Source organism: Crocuta crocuta, unplaced genomic scaffold, assembly GCF_008692635.1.
Source record: "Crocuta crocuta isolate KB4526 unplaced genomic scaffold, BGI_CrCroc_1.0 scaffold73, whole genome shotgun sequence".
Classification (NCBI taxonomy): Eukaryota; Metazoa; Chordata; class Mammalia; order Carnivora; family Hyaenidae; genus Crocuta; species Crocuta crocuta.
This window is the reverse complement of record NW_027529443.1, coordinates 1,282,849-1,297,113: the sequence shown is the minus strand read 5'-3', so window position 1 is coordinate 1,297,113 and position 14,265 is coordinate 1,282,849. Positions and strand designations below refer to the sequence as shown.

Genomic DNA, 14,265 nt, shown 5'->3' with positions numbered 1-14,265 from the left:
GTCTGGAGGGAGGTGGAAGTAGTGAAGGGGCAGCCGTTCGACGTGGGCCCGCGCTACACGCAGCTGCAGTACATCGGCGAGGGCGCGTACGGCATGGTCAGGTGAGGGGGCGTTCCGGGGGAGGGGGCTCCTGAGGGTGGGGGACCCGGAGGGATGCCGAGGGCCTTCTGGGCCGGAGAGACTCCCAGTGCCCTGAGGAGGCGGGGGCTTCAGGAGGCAGGGTGGAGTCCCACGGAGGGGGGCCTTGGGGTGCTTTCTCGGGGAGCGGCGCTGCGTACGTTCTAAGGGAGGGGGCTTGGAGGCCGTAGAAGCGACCATTCTGTTATGAAGGGAGGGGCATCTGAGTGTACGCGGGGGAGCTGTGGGGCCCTTGGGCACCCTACGGACTCGGGATGAGGCGGAGAAACTAAGTATTCTTGGGGAGGTGATATCACTAGCGAAGACCGAGCGAAGGACCCTACTTTGGGGAGAGGATGTCTTGGATTCTCCCAGTAAGGGCTGCCAAAGAGTTTGGGAGAGAAGAGCCGAGCTCAGGGCTGGGCAGGGTGGGGCAGGCCGTTGGGCCTGGGGCCAGGGGCCCAGTGAGCCGTGAGGGGTCCAGGAGTGGCCTCTTGCAACTTTTAGGAGGCGTCTGTGCGCTCTCTCCTCCCCACCGGGTGCTCTGGGCCTTTGTTGGTCTGGGAGCAGCTCTGCTGCCCAGGTGCCTCGCCCTAACACCCGTGTCTGCCTCATCCCTTCTTTCCCGTCCCTCCTATGACTCCCTCCTTCTCAATGCGTGTGCCTCACTGTACATCCTCCACTCATGTCCCACCCCCTGGACCTGTCTTGGGTGAGGGAGCCCATCCTGGATAGGGGAGGATGAGAAGGCAGGGCAAGTAGAATGGACATGATTGAGGAGAGGGGAAGTCAGTGAGCAGTCAGTCTCTTCCTCTGTTTGTGAAGCCACTGAAGGGTTGCCTGGCGGGTCCCCAGCTTTCTCCCTGGAGATCCCAGGCCTTCACAGCAGGAAGGAACCAGCATTGTTTATGACTTGGCCAGAATATTCTCTTGCTCCCTCCCCTCCCTGCTCAGGCCTGGGTGGGGCCCGGGGCCTGGACTCCCCATATGTAAGGCTGCACCGACAACCTCTCTCTGGCCCTCTCAGCTCAGCTTATGACCACGTGCGCAAGGTTCGCGTGGCCATCAAGAAGATCAGCCCCTTCGAGCATCAGACCTATTGCCAGCGCACTCTGCGGGAGATCCAGATCCTGCTGCGCTTCCGCCATGAGAACGTCATTGGCATCCGGGACATTCTGCGGGCGCCCACCCTGGAAGCCATGAGGGATGTGTATCCTTCACCTTGGCCAGATGGCTGGCCAGGCATGGCCTCCGAGCTGGGCTGGGGAGAACGTGGGCTTTCCCTCTGTTTCCTTCTTCCCTGCCACACTCCAAAACACACTCAGTAAATGAAACTTTCCAGCAGGAAAAAGGCCACCGAGTGTAAGGCGACTGGGAGGCCGGAGGTGAATCGTGGCCTGCTGCTGCCCGGCTGTGTGGCCTTGGGCGAGTCTGTTCTCCATGCTCTGCCTCATTTGGGGGGAGGGTGGGGAGGGCTGGGCTCTATGGGAGCTTTGTCTTTTGACATCTGCCGCTCTGTGACGTGATCCGGCTTCTGCCCACAGTCAGTCCTTGTTTAACAGACGATGATTCTTTCCTCTCTGGGTCCTCAGACTGGAAGGAAGGGAGGAGGGAAGAAAACTGCCCTTTTTTTGAGGGCCTACTATGAGTCAAGCGCAGTGCATGCCCAGCGCTTTGACATTTCTTATTCTACCTCCCAGCTGCTTTATGAGATGGGTCATCGGCTCCATTTCAAAGATGAGGAAACTGAGCCTCAGAAAGCCTAAAATCAAGTGCTGCTGTTGCTACCTCCTACCCTCCCCCAGATGAGAACTGCCCTTCTTTCTCTGGGACTTCCTGCTCAGAGCCTCACCCCAGTCACCTGTGGACTTGACTTTGCCCAGGGAGGGACAGCCTTGCCTTTGTTGTCCTCCCCTGCACCCCCACCTTGCTTTCCTTGTTTGCCGTCCACTTCCTGCCAGGCTCTGTCGATAGCATTTTGTAGCACCCATCACCTCTCCCCACCCAAACCACCCCCGGCTAGTCCTGGTTCCCCACCCAAATGTGGGGATCTGCACTGCACTGTCTGCAGCCCCCACCACAAGCTGCGGGCAGGAAATCTCCACACTCACCCCCAGCCTGCTGTGTGACCTTAAACAAGTCACTGCATCTTGCTGGGCCCCCTCTAAAACTGCAGGACTGATCCACACACAGGTTTGCAGAAGGCCTTTTCGAGGCTGATTCTCAAAGACTGACTTATTCTTTCAGAGACACACCACATGGCATTTATTTACTTATGTATGTTTAGTCTTTTGTTTTGTCTTAAAATACAAAAGGACATTGACTCCTCTAAATTCTGATGGATGGCCAGGCGGTCTCTGAGGAGGAGCAGGCTGTTGGGAGTTTCTCCTCATTTGTCTTGCCCAAACCATTCCCATAAGGCAGGCATTTATTTTTAAGCAAACACTTACTGCACACCAGATGGCATTCACACTATCTCATTTAAGCCTCTCAACCGCCGTGTGGCTTGGGCATTTGTAACAGCAGTTCTAGTTCATGTTTGCTGAGCACCAACAATGTGCCAGGCTCTGGGCTGGCTGATTGATTGACTGTTTTTAAAATTTTTTTTTTTAATGTTTTATTTTTATTTCTAGGAGAGAGAGAGCGCGAGCAGGGGAGGGTCAGAGAGAGAGGGAGACACAGAATCTGAAGCAAGCTCCAGGCTCTGAGCTGGCAGTCAGCACAGAGCCCGACGCGGGGCTCGAACCCACGAACCGCGAGATCATGACCTAAGCGAAAGTCGGACGCCTAACCGACTAAGCCACCCAGGCGCCCCTGTTTTTAAAATTTTTTAAAACGTTTTATTTATTTTTGAGACAGAGACAGAGCATGAGCGGGGGAGGGGCAGAGAGAGAGGGAGACGACACAGAATCCGAGGCAGGCTACAGACTCCGAGCTGTCAGCACGCCATGAACCGTGAGCTCATGACCTGAGCCGAAGTCGGACGCTGAACCCACTGACCCACCCGGGCGCCCCTGGGCTGGCTGATTTGCGTGGGTCATCTCACTGCATCTTCATAACTACTCTCAAAAGAACCATTCTTCCCCCCACTTCACAGATAAGGAAATAGGGGTGCAGACAGATTGAGGTCATTAGGCCGATGAGCAGTGGAGTGGGGGGGTTTCAGACACCAGCAGAATAACTCTAGAGCGTTGCTCTTAACTGTGAAGCTCTCCTGCCTCCTGCAGTTTATGATCCATGTTCTCCCAGGAGGGAAACTGAGGCTGCAGAATCAAAGTACTTGTGCTCAGCGCTGCCGGCTGAGATGCAGAGTCCAGGCCTTGTCCAGCCCATGACAGTGGGCTGGCAGATCTTTTGAGTCTTAGCTGGAAGGGGACGTACAGCCTAGTCACCAGAGCCTGTTCTTCTTAACCAAGTGCCACCTGCTGCCCCCACGTGGGGGGTCTCTGGTGCCACCTGCAGCTACATTGTCCAGGACCTGATGGAGACAGACCTATACAAGCTGCTCAAAAGCCAGCAGCTGAGCAATGACCATATCTGCTACTTCCTCTACCAGATCCTGCGGGGCCTCAAGTATATCCACTCAGCCAACGTGCTTCACCGGGATTTGAAGCCCTCTAACCTGCTCATCAACACCACCTGCGACCTTAAGGTCAGAGGATTAGGTACCTGTCCCCTCCTCCCATGGGTCTGGGGCTTCCCCCTTGAGTAGAGCATCTCCAGCAAAAGAAACCGTGTGGGCAGAGGTGCGGTGATACCACCCCTTAGGCCTTGGAGGCCTTGAGCTTACCAGCCTCGGTGGGCTTCCAGATCTGCGACTTTGGCCTGGCCCGGATTGCTGATCCTGAGCATGACCACACTGGCTTCCTGACAGAATACGTGGCCACACGCTGGTACCGGGCTCCAGAAATCATGCTTAACTCCAAGGTAACCCCCCCCCCCACTCCTGAAGGAGAGGGACCAGATTCCAGAGAGCTCGAGAGCCACCTCTGAGCCAGACATGACCCCCTTGATGCAGGAAGTCTGCCCCCCAGCCTAGTCACGTGACTCTGGTTCTTAGGCTCTGGAAAGAGGCTGAGCATTAACTTCTCCAGGCTTGTGCCCTCTGCCTCCCTGGCTGGTATTGAGTCTCGACTGGAGTAGTGGCTTGGCCCAAACAGCAGGGCCCTGCTGAGGCTGGCCTGGGAGCCCACTACTTTCTCCTCCTCCCCAGGGCTACACCAAGTCCATTGACATCTGGTCTGTGGGCTGCATTCTGGCTGAGATGCTATCCAACAGGCCCATCTTCCCTGGCAAGCACTACCTGGACCAGCTCAACCACATTCTGGGTGAGGGGGGCCCTGGCCAGCTGTGGGGTGGGGGGAGATTTGTGGGAGGTGAGATTTCTTTACAGTCAAGGTACCACCACATATGGAGCCCCTACAGCATCTCACAGTATTTCGATGAGATACAGACACTATCCCCATTCGATAGATGGGAAAAGCAAGGCTACGGCCCACACTTTGGAAGTGCTACCATCAGGATTTGAACATAAGGGCTGCCCAAACCCAGACCCCTTGCCCTTCATCACCATAGTATCGGCTGAGAGATTAACTGTCAGGGCCTGGAGCTCGCTGGTGGGGACTCTAGTTTCTCTGGTTTTTGTTCCTTCTGTTCCCAGAAGGGAGAAAACTCTCACCAAGACACCTGCCTTACCCACAGGTATCCTGGGCTCCCCATCCCAGGAGGACTTGAATTGTATCATCAACATGAAGGCCCGAAACTACCTACAGTCTCTGCCCTCCAAGACCAAGGTGGCCTGGGCCAAGCTGTTTCCCAAGTCAGATGCCAAAGGTGAGAGAGACATGGGGGTCAGTATGGGATAAAACCACAGTGCAGAGAAAGGTACATGAGCCAAGCAGCTGGCTGAGTAGACAGGACCCTGGGCATGAGAAGCAAAGCAGTGCTTCTGGGAACTCTTCGGCCTCCCTTTTGACCCCCGACTCTTGCCCTTCCCTAGCCCTTGACCTGCTGGATCGGATGTTGACCTTTAACCCCAACAAACGGATCACAGTGGAGGAAGCACTGGCTCACCCCTACTTGGAGCAGTACTACGACCCAACGGATGAGGTGGGCCAGCTACCAGCAGCAGGGCTGGCGGGTAGATGGGTGGGTGCGCATCCCTCAGTACCCGGCCTGACTTCTTTGCCACCCCAGCCAGTGGCCGAGGAGCCTTTCACCTTCGACATGGAGCTGGATGATCTACCCAAGGAGCGGCTGAAGGAGCTCATCTTCCAGGAGACCGCCCGCTTCCAGCCTGGGGCACTGGACGCCCCCTAATCTGGACTGACACCTCTGCAGTTGGAGGCCTGGTGAGTGCTCCCCGCTGCCCACGCACAGATTCAGCCGATACCAGTGTGCCCAGCACGCCTCCATACAGTCACGAGCTCGTTCATGCCCATGAGGCACGTGCATGGTGGCCACAGAAAGGCTGGAGCCTGCCCCGGCCACAGACCTGGGGGCCACCAGTTCTTCACATCCATCTTCCTTTCCCCCAGCCCCAAAGGTCTCCCACCTGGCAACTCCCGCACCGCACCCTCCCAGCCCCCTCCCCCCCCACCCCGGGACCTCGGGTTCCTCTTCCCCACCTGAGGGACAGCCAGGGTTTGGCTCTCCTGGTATGGGCAGAGAGGCAGGTGGGGCAGTAATTGCTTTGGGAGGAGCCAGCAGTACCCGGCCTGACCCAGATGCCCAGCTTCCTCACATCTGGTGCCCGGGTCAGCGGCTCGCACCCCCACCCACACGGGGCTCCTTCCTCGAGTCTCCTTTCCATCTTTCCAGCCAGCTGCAGCTTGATGGAAGGAAGGCAGACACACCTGGGCTCAAACTCCAGCCCTGCCTCTTAGTAAGAGCTGTGCGATGTTGTGCAAGACACCTCATCTTTCTGTGCCTCAGTTTCCTGGGGAGAGTCCTGATGACGAGAGCAAACACAGGGCACTAAGCATTGGTGTAAGGGGCTGATATGTGTTAACTCATTCAGCCCTCCGGCCGTCCTTTGAGATAGGCACTGATGTTAGCCCCATCTGCAGTTGAGGAAAACAAGACCCATCCCAGTCAGCTGTGAGGAACAGATGAGGGAACGTGAGGTCAGGGCTCTGGCCGGGCATCTGGTGGGTGCTAATGGCTCCTTTCCTGCCTGCCTTTCTGTTTAGGCCCTGCCTCCTGCCTGCCCCTCCCCTGCTGGACTGTTAGAAAATGGACACTGTGCCCCGCCCAGACCCCCGGCAGCCCCAGTCAGGGCGGAGGGCGGGCCTGGCCACCTTCCCTGGTTTTGCTCTGGCGTCCTGCTTCAGGCAGGCCAGGGTTCCCTCCGCCCTCCCTTCCTTCCCTCCCAGGACCCGAGGGGCTTAGGTGGCCCCCACGCAAACCTCCCTCTACAGCTTGCCTTTGTCTACCCCGGCGATCCCAGTCTCTGGTAGTGCTGGAATGGAAGGGCTCTGGCTGCCCCAGGACCTACTGAAGGGCAGTAAGGGGACAGGGGACACTGAGTAGGGACTCAGGGCTAGCCCTGACCCACTAAAACCCTACCCCATTTTCCCTGAAGGAATGTTCCTAAGGCTCAAGGGCTAGTATCCCTGAGGAGCAGGGCCCGGGCCTAAGCCCCCACCCCCAAAACTGCCACATCTAACAACACCCCCTGCTGCCTGTGTGTGTGGGTGAACAGAAGCGGAGTGGGGGCACCGGGAGAGCCTGGTGCCCATGCCCGCCCCTGTGCCTGTGTCTAATATATAAATATAGAGACGTGTATGTGATGGCCCTGGCTCTGTCTGTATCCGCCGATTCCCCGCCCTAACCGTTGCTTTGAGGACCGCCTCGCCTGCCCAGCCGCTTCCCAGTGGGCTGGCTTTCCCCAGTCCTGGTGCTCTTTGGCTCCCCAGCTGGCTAAGGTTGAAGGTGGGAGTGTAAGGAGCTCAGACTCCAGGACAGAGTGGGGTCAATTTTCCCCTTAGTCACTGTCCTCTTCCCTCCCAAATGGCTTCCCGTTTCACTGGCTGGGGGGGATTTGGGGGGGACACAGGGACATCCTACACACCCCTGGATTCTCTGGAAATGGCAAGGGGCGGTGTGTTGTACACCCTGGCCACCAGCTGCCATGGGCGGGGGAGGGGTGTAGCAGACCCAGTGGTTGGGGTGGGGGCTTGTTTCCCCAGCACGGCCGGCAGAGGAGAGAGGGGAGCTGGGGTCTATGGAGGGTCTANCGTTGCTTTGAGGACCGCCTCGCCTGCCCAGCCGCTTCCCAGTGGGCTGGCTTTCCCCAGTCCTGGTGCTCTTTGGCTCCCCAGCTGGCTAAGGTTGAAGGTGGGAGTGTAAGGAGCTCAGACTCCGGGACAGAGTGGGGTCAATTTTCCCCTTAGTCACTGTCCTCTTCCCTCCCAAATGGCTTCCCGTTTCACTGGCTGGGGGTGATTTGGGGGTGACTCAGGGACATCCTACACACCCCTGGATTCTCTGGAAATGGCAAGGGGCGGTGTGTTGTACACCCTGGCCACCAGCTGCCATGGGCGGGGGAGGGGTGTAGCAGACCCAGTGGTTGGGGTGGGGGCTTGTTTCCCCAGCACGGCCGGCAGAGGAGAGAGGGGAGCTGGGGTCTATGGAGGGTCTAGAAGGTGTGAGAACCTGAGCTGTCGGGCGCCTCTCCTGCCTGTACCCTGGCCCCAGCTGAGCCCTGCAGCCTGGCCTCAGGCCAGGAGCCGGCTCAGCAGGTCCCAGGGGTGTGGTGGCTACCGGTGGTGGAGCCAGCCTACATCGGCCAGGCAGTCAGTGCAGACAGCACAGTCCATCAGGAGCAGCCGAGCGTGCGGTAGCGGAAGCCGGAGAGGCAGTGTGGCCATGAGCTCGCTGCTGTACTATGCCCTGCCCGCCCTGGGCAGCTATGCGGTGCTGTCCGTCTTCTTCCTGCGCCGGCCTCGCCTGCTGCACACGCCCTGGGCTCCTGTCTTCCTGCCGCGCCTAGGGGCCCACCGGGCAGGTGAGCTGGGCGGAGGGGTGGAAGGGAGGACAGCGATGGTGGCTACCGAGGGTGGAGTAAGGACAGCAAGGCGCCAGGGTGGACGGTGCGGTGGGGGAGGTCCAAGCAGCGGGCTGTTAGGCAGAGGGCAGAGCCTGAGGTAGGAGGAGAGCAGCGTGGCAGGGCAGGATGTGGACGGGGGAAGAAGAGGCAGGGGTGAGGGGAGAGGCGGGAGGCCAGGCTCCCGGGAACCATGCCGCTGCCCTACACAGGATCTGGAGAGCGGCTGGAGCACACCATGGAGGCCATGGAGAAGTGAGTGCACCTGCCAGCCGTGAGCTGCGTGACACCAGGAGGCGCCGCTCACTTCCAAGTCTGAGTAACCAGGGCGCCCTGGAGGTGTGCAGTGCACAGCCTGCCCAGCCTGCCGTGAACTACCCCCCATGCTCCCCTAAACCTCCACCCCCCGCCCTGTGGTCTGTCCTGTACCTTTCCCCCGGCCCCTCTGCACTAACCTTCACTCCCACAGCTCCATGGCCCAGCGATGCGACTTCCTGGAGCTTGACTGCCAGTTGACACGAGACGGTGTGGTGGTGATATCACACGACAAGAACCTGTCCCGCCAGTCAGGCGTGAATAGGGATGTGGACAGCCTGGACTTTGAGGTGGGCCTTGCCCCAGCCCCCCGCTGTACCCAGAGAGCCGTGGTGCCTCCACACGCGTCTCCTGGTGACGTGCTCCCTCTTCTCCCCAGGAGCTGCCCCTCTACAAGCAGCAGCTGGAGGTCTACTTCTCACCAGGTGAGAGCCCTACCTCTTCTCTGGGACTCATCCCCCTCCCCCGGGGCTCCCCCCAACCTAGGCCCCTCTGATCCCTCTTGCCACAACCCACCCAGGGCGCTTTGCACACGGGTCGGACCGGCACATAGTGCGTCTGGAGGACATGTTCCAGAGGTTCCCTCGGATACCCGTGAGCCTGGAGATCAAAGAGGAGAACGAAGAGCTCATTAACAAGGTGGTGCTGCAGGCTGGGGTGGGTGGGGGCCCGGGGCTGGAGAGAGGGCTGACTCCCCTTCGTGTCTCCTCCACTCCCTCAGGTAGCAGACCTGGTGAGGCACTTTGACCGAAACGAAATCACCATCTGGGCCTCAGTCAAGGGCTCGGTCATGAAGAAGTGCAGGGCCGCTGTGAGTCCCTGTTTCCCTCCCTGCTCCAGCCGCCCCTCCTGCCAGGTGCTGGAGGCTCCAGGGGCCTGGGCTGGACGTGTCTGGGGTGGTGTGGAGGAGCCAGCCCTGAGCAGAGTCTCAAGGAGTAGGATGTGGAGAGCAGAGGTGCTGGGGACAGGGGGAGCACAGGCATTGCTGCGGGGCCCAGGAGGGTGCAGCGAGGCCTGAACGCCGGGCTGACCTACAGCTCCGATCCCGCAGGTGGTGGGCCTCCCCGAATGCCCAGCACGGTTTCCCCTGCAGCCTGCCTCCCCTCTCTGCTTTCCTGGGAGCAGACTGACCCTCTTCTCCCTTCCCCTTGCCTCACAGAACCCCGAGATGCCGTTCTCCTTCACCATCAGCCGAGCTCTCTGGTTGGTGCTGCTCTATTACCTGGGGTTGCTGCCCTTTGTGTCCATCCCGGAGAGGTTTTTCTTCTGCTTCCTGCCCACCATCATCAATAGGTACCCACAAGGTCCCTGCCTGCCTTCTGCATCCTCCCCCAGGCCCCCAGATATGCTTTTGTCCCCAGATAAACTCCCCCCCACTTCAAGCCCCACCACCCCAGATCCCCAGCTTCCAGGCCACCCTCAGGGATAACCCCCAGGGGCCCCAGAAGAGAGTGATTTTCAGTGAGCATTGACGAATACTGAGGAGTGAGGAGGCTGCAAACCCTTTGGATTTCTGGGCAGATGTGTGTTGAGGTGGATGGGGTTTTAGGACAAAGTGTTCATTTATCATCCATTTCATCCAACAAGTATTTATTGAATGTCAACTCTGCTCTGGGCACAGTTACACTAGTAAATAAGCCCAGTGTGAGTGGGGTATGGCCCTCGGTGAGCTTACAGTCTGTCTGGGAGACAAATAGTAATCATTTCTAGTATCATTCTCCGATTCTCAAAAGGAAAAGCAAGCTTTTTCCTGCTGGGAGAGCGGGATGAACAAAGTAACAGCTGGGTAAAGTATCAGCAATATGGATACTTCACGAGCTCGGAAGCCTGGCGCCTCCCTTCCCTTTCTGAGAACTCTGTGGCAGCTCGCTTGTCCTTCTCCCCTCTGTTCCCCTCTGTTCCCCTGAGGGACGCTCCCAGCCAGCCCCCACGGTCTCTTGCTACAAAGACATTAGACTATAGAACTCTGTGCATAGTACTTTTTATATGGTGTTCACAAGGTGTCTTCACATCCTTTGGTTGATCAGAGCTTTACCTGTGGCAACCCAGAAGGTACTGGAATCATGACCCCCCCCCCATGAAGAATCTGAGGCTCAGAGAGGTTCTGTAATTTGCTCAAGGCCACACAGCTAGAAGTGCAGGGCCTCGGTTTGTCTGGGTCTGACCCCAAAGCCTTTGCTGGAACATTATAAAGGGCCCCGAAGGCCATCCCTGAAGCAGGCCAATCATAGGCAAGTAAGCCGACCCATCGGAGTGTTGTCTGGTCACCAGAAGCTGATCAGGCCCAACCAGGGGGCCTTGAGATTGTATATCTAGCTTGAGAATCAAGCTGGGTTCTGGTCTTGGCCCTGACCCCACCACAGATGTGCTACGACACCATGGGCGAGTCACTTTAGCTCTCCACAATGGAGTTTCCTCTGCTGTACAACAGTGGGGGAGGGCCACAGTCCACGTACGGAGGCAGAGGTGTGCACATAGAACCTCACTGAAGAGGCGCCAGGGTAACACTGGTCAGGGGTCGCTACCACTCCTCTCCTGTGACAGAGTGAGCCACAGGGGGACTGACCGTGATTCCACCTCTCTGCAGGACCTACTTCCCATTTTCCTGCTCTGGGCTGAACCAGCTGGCAGCTGCGGTTTCCAAATGGTGAGGCGGTGCAGATACTGGGTGGCGTGTCCCCATGGAGACCTGCCACTGCCCTTCTCCTTAATCCCTTCTCATCATGGCCTCTGCCACCCTCTGCCCACCAGGTTACTCATGAGGAAAGGTCTGATCCACCACCTGCAACAGCGAGGAGTACAGGTGAGGCTTGGCCGCCACCCCCTCACAAGTGGGTGGTTCACAATGCGGGCCTAGCACAACATTCCATTGAACAGCTCTGCGCCCAACTAACGGGGTCCCCTGGGTAGGTCACTTTCGGAGTCTCAGTCTCTTGATCTGTGAAATGGGGATAATGGTATATTTATCTGGTACCTAGTAATGGCTCGACACGTGTAGCCATTATCCTGATGGTGCTGTATGAACCTCCTGTCCTGATTCCTGAGGACGGGGTGAGTGGGGCTGGGGAAGAAAACCAGCCCGGCCTGGCCCTTCCCCTGAGAATCCACTTTGATCTTTCACTAGCGAACCTTTGTTGAGAATGCACTCATTACAGGCACTGTGGTACCAGAGATGGAGAAGGGAGCTTACCGTCAAAGCAGGGGCAGAGGAAGGAAACGGGCAATTACAGGCACCAAGCGCACAGAAAGGAAAACAGCACTGTGGTCGGTAGGGTCACAGGAGGCCTTCTGGAAGAAACGAGGAGCTGGCTTGCACGGAGAGGAAAAGGAGAGCATCTCAGACAGGCTCAGGCTGTGGGAAAGCTGGGAGGAGCCAGAGGCAGGCGGAGGAACTGAGAGGTTCCCCCAGGCTGCGGTGTAGAGGAAGTACGCACGGGGCGCTGGAGAAGGCGGCCTAGGCCGAGGCAGGCAGCCTGTGAACCTCAGTAAGGAACCTGGACTTCAGCCTGGAGGAAGGGAAGCTTTTGAGGGCCTGAAGCAAGGCAGAGACCTGATCCAGCTGAGTCTGTGATTAGAGGTCACTCTGTCCACCACGTGGAAAAGCGACTGCGGGGGCCAGTGTAGGAGCTGCCCTCACTGACGGATCCTGGGCTGCAGTCCTGGGCTGCGGCATCAGCAGTGGGATGGGCGGAAGAGCTGGCTGACGGGCCAGCACTCCACAGCCTGGATGTGGGGGTGAGTGAGGCAGGGGGAGGACTCGCCTCTTTCAGATTGGCAACCTCCACTCCGTGGGCCTTCACCACCACTCTGGAGGTTGGCCCATCGCTCCTGTTTGTCATGTTAAGAAACCGAGGGTTCCAGTGGCTTGCCCAGGGTACAGACACCATCTCTACCCACCTCCGTGCCCACGAGGGAGGATTCAGGGGGCAGGACAGACAGAGAGCCGCCGCAGATTCAGGCAGCCTGAGAGACCCCCCAGCTGGCTTTCCCGGGGAGGGGAAAGTGCTCTGATTAGAGCGATAGACGACTTCCCTGGTTGTGCATACTCTCCCCTTGTCCAGTTTCAGGCTACCACCATGACGTCATCGAGCACAGAGCTGGGTAGTATTTCCATCTTACATGTTCAGCAGATGCAAGAGCATAGAGAATAGTAAAATGTAGTAAAATAATTAGGAAGTGATGAGTTTTGAGTACTTATTACCTTTGTTTTTAAAATAGTTTATCGAATTACAGGTTTATATAATTTAATATTTAATAATGGCTGTGTTTAATAACCAGTTTGCAAAATGCCTGTCTAACAATCCACTCCAACTTCCCACTGCTGGGAGGGCTCCACAGAGGAGAGTTCCCACCCTCTGGATTCAAGGGGAAACTCCCGGGTAAACTTGTTTGAAACTATAAGCCCCTCCCTCCCCACTCAGGTAGTCTTTTGGTGCCTTAATGAAGAGTCGGATTTTGAAGTGGCCTATGGCCTGGGGGCCGCTGGCGTCATTACAGATTATCCCACGGCCCTGAGGCGCTACCTGGACAACCGTGGAGGGGCTGCCCAGGCCTCCTAACAGCCCGGAGGCCCTCACCCTCTCCTCTCTTTCTCTTCCTCAATAAATATTTTCTTTTCAGTCACGTCGTGGTGTTTGGGGGACATGGGTGGGAGGAGGTCGGCAGACTGCAGATGGCAGCTCAGGGCAGAAGAGGCCAGAGTCTGGGGCCCTAGCCACCCTGACCCACTGGTTCCGCCACATTCCAAACCCAGAGTAACGCCACACCCTGTGCCAGCCTGGCCCCCACTCTCCTCAGGAATGTCCCTTGCAGGAAATAGCAAGGATCCTGCCCCTTCAGAGCCACAGGTCCCATTCTCTTGAGGCTATGAAGGGCCTCAGACACAGGACAAGGGACTTCATCCACCCCCTGTGGGTGTCCTCACTGGGATGCATGGCCTCAGAGGCTGAGTTTACAGTCGCTCCTCTGCTGCATCAGCCTTTCCAACCTTCCACTCCCAGATCTACTCCAGAAGTTCTCCCAAACTCCTCAACCCTCTCCAACCCTAGTACCTTCTACATTGAATGAATCACATGTTTCACAAACCTGTGTTGGCTACTCTAGGCCAGGCTGCGTACTGGGGCCATTGCAGGGAACAAAACAAGTCCCCTAGGGCAGAGGCACACATTTTCGAGTTTGGAGTCACGTGAGAAGCCCACGGCAGACGCCTAACTCAGCCTGCAGAAACAGGGGCATCAGCGGGAGGCTGCTTGGAAGAGGTGATGCTCAGCACTAGGAACTGGCTTGTTCCCGGGCTCTGGCTCCCAGAGATCTAACAGGGACGGGCACCGTTAGCTCTTCCATTCCAAAAGCCTGTCCCAGGTGCTATGGCAAAGACGGAGGAATCCGACCAACGTGAGAATTCCAACTTTGCCTCTTCCCAGCTAGATAACCTTGGGAGCGTTGCTAGACCTCTTTGACCTCTGTTCTCCTGTAAAATGGGGAACAAAAGCTGCCTCCTAGGATTGCTGCGGGGATTAAGAGAGGGGGACACGGGGTGGTTAAACGCAGATAATTACGGCTATTATCTCCCCGGGGACGTGCGTCCAGACACCTAACCCCGCGCCTGGTCTGGCACCGCAGATACTCGCCCCTTCAGGCACCGCGGGAGGCCGTAGGGGCCACGAGACCCGGGCCGCGGTGCCGCCTCGCAGACTTGCGGACCGCAGCCGCATTTCCGGGCCGGCCGGAGCCCGGAGCAGGGGGAAGGGCAGCCGAGGCCTGCGCCGGCCGCGTTGTGACGCGCC

The 14,265-nt window shown here is 57.9% G+C and overlaps 2 protein-coding genes and 1 long non-coding RNA gene across 4 annotated transcripts; 2 read left to right on the top strand and 1 right to left on the bottom strand.

Moving 5' to 3' along the window:
- Window positions 1–6: 6 nt before the first annotated feature.
- Window positions 7–6,908, top strand: MAPK3 (mitogen-activated protein kinase 3; the record flags this gene model as incomplete). Its single annotated transcript, XM_077760420.1, has 9 exons — window positions 7–101; window positions 1,145–1,327; window positions 3,580–3,769; window positions 3,928–4,044; window positions 4,331–4,445; window positions 4,819–4,950; window positions 5,117–5,226; window positions 5,314–5,468; window positions 6,309–6,908. Coding segments are annotated over 8 exons (1,065 nt in total), but the record flags the coding sequence as incomplete, so codon positions are not given.
- A 703-nt stretch (window positions 6,909–7,611) lies between these two features.
- On the top strand, window positions 7,612–13,098 carry GDPD3 (glycerophosphodiester phosphodiesterase domain containing 3). 2 transcript variants are annotated; one of them, XM_077760417.1, is made up of 10 exons: window positions 7,612–8,125; window positions 8,377–8,419; window positions 8,634–8,769; window positions 8,859–8,904; window positions 9,000–9,118; window positions 9,201–9,290; window positions 9,639–9,772; window positions 11,067–11,126; window positions 11,231–11,282; window positions 12,901–13,098. In XM_077760417.1, exons 1-10 carry the CDS (start codon window positions 7,612–7,614, stop codon window positions 13,036–13,038), a joined length of 1,332 nt encoding a protein of 443 aa, XP_077616543.1. In that variant the 3' UTR covers window positions 13,039–13,098. The 2 variants fall into 2 exon arrangements, with proteins under 2 accessions (XP_077616543.1, XP_077616544.1); XM_077760418.1 differs by lacking the exon at window positions 12,901–13,098 and adding an exon at window positions 11,635–11,751.
- LOC144228563 (uncharacterized) lies at window positions 8,088–9,074 on the bottom strand. The gene is made up of 3 exons (XR_013334221.1): window positions 8,996–9,074; window positions 8,620–8,718; window positions 8,088–8,259 (listed from the first exon to the last, which is right to left on the bottom strand). It is a non-coding gene; the product is annotated as an uncharacterized LOC144228563 (long non-coding RNA).
- Window positions 13,099–14,265: the final 1,167 nt, after the last annotated feature.

What these genes read in the sequence shown, in the direction of transcription:
- GDPD3 (XM_077760417.1), top strand. Translation starts at nt 7,612, where the DNA reads ATGGCAAGGGGCGGTGTGTTGTACACCCTGGCCACCAGCTGCCATGGG. An exon ending in CCTAGGGGCCCACCGGGCAG is followed by an intron (nt 8,126 to 8,376) that starts GTGAGCTGGGCG and finishes TGCCCTACACAG; the next exon opens with GATCTGGAGAGCGGCTGGAG. An exon ending in GCAGCTGCGGTTTCCAAATG is followed by an intron (nt 11,127 to 11,230) that starts GTGAGGCGGTGC and finishes TCTGCCCACCAG; the next exon opens with GTTACTCATGAGGAAAGGTC.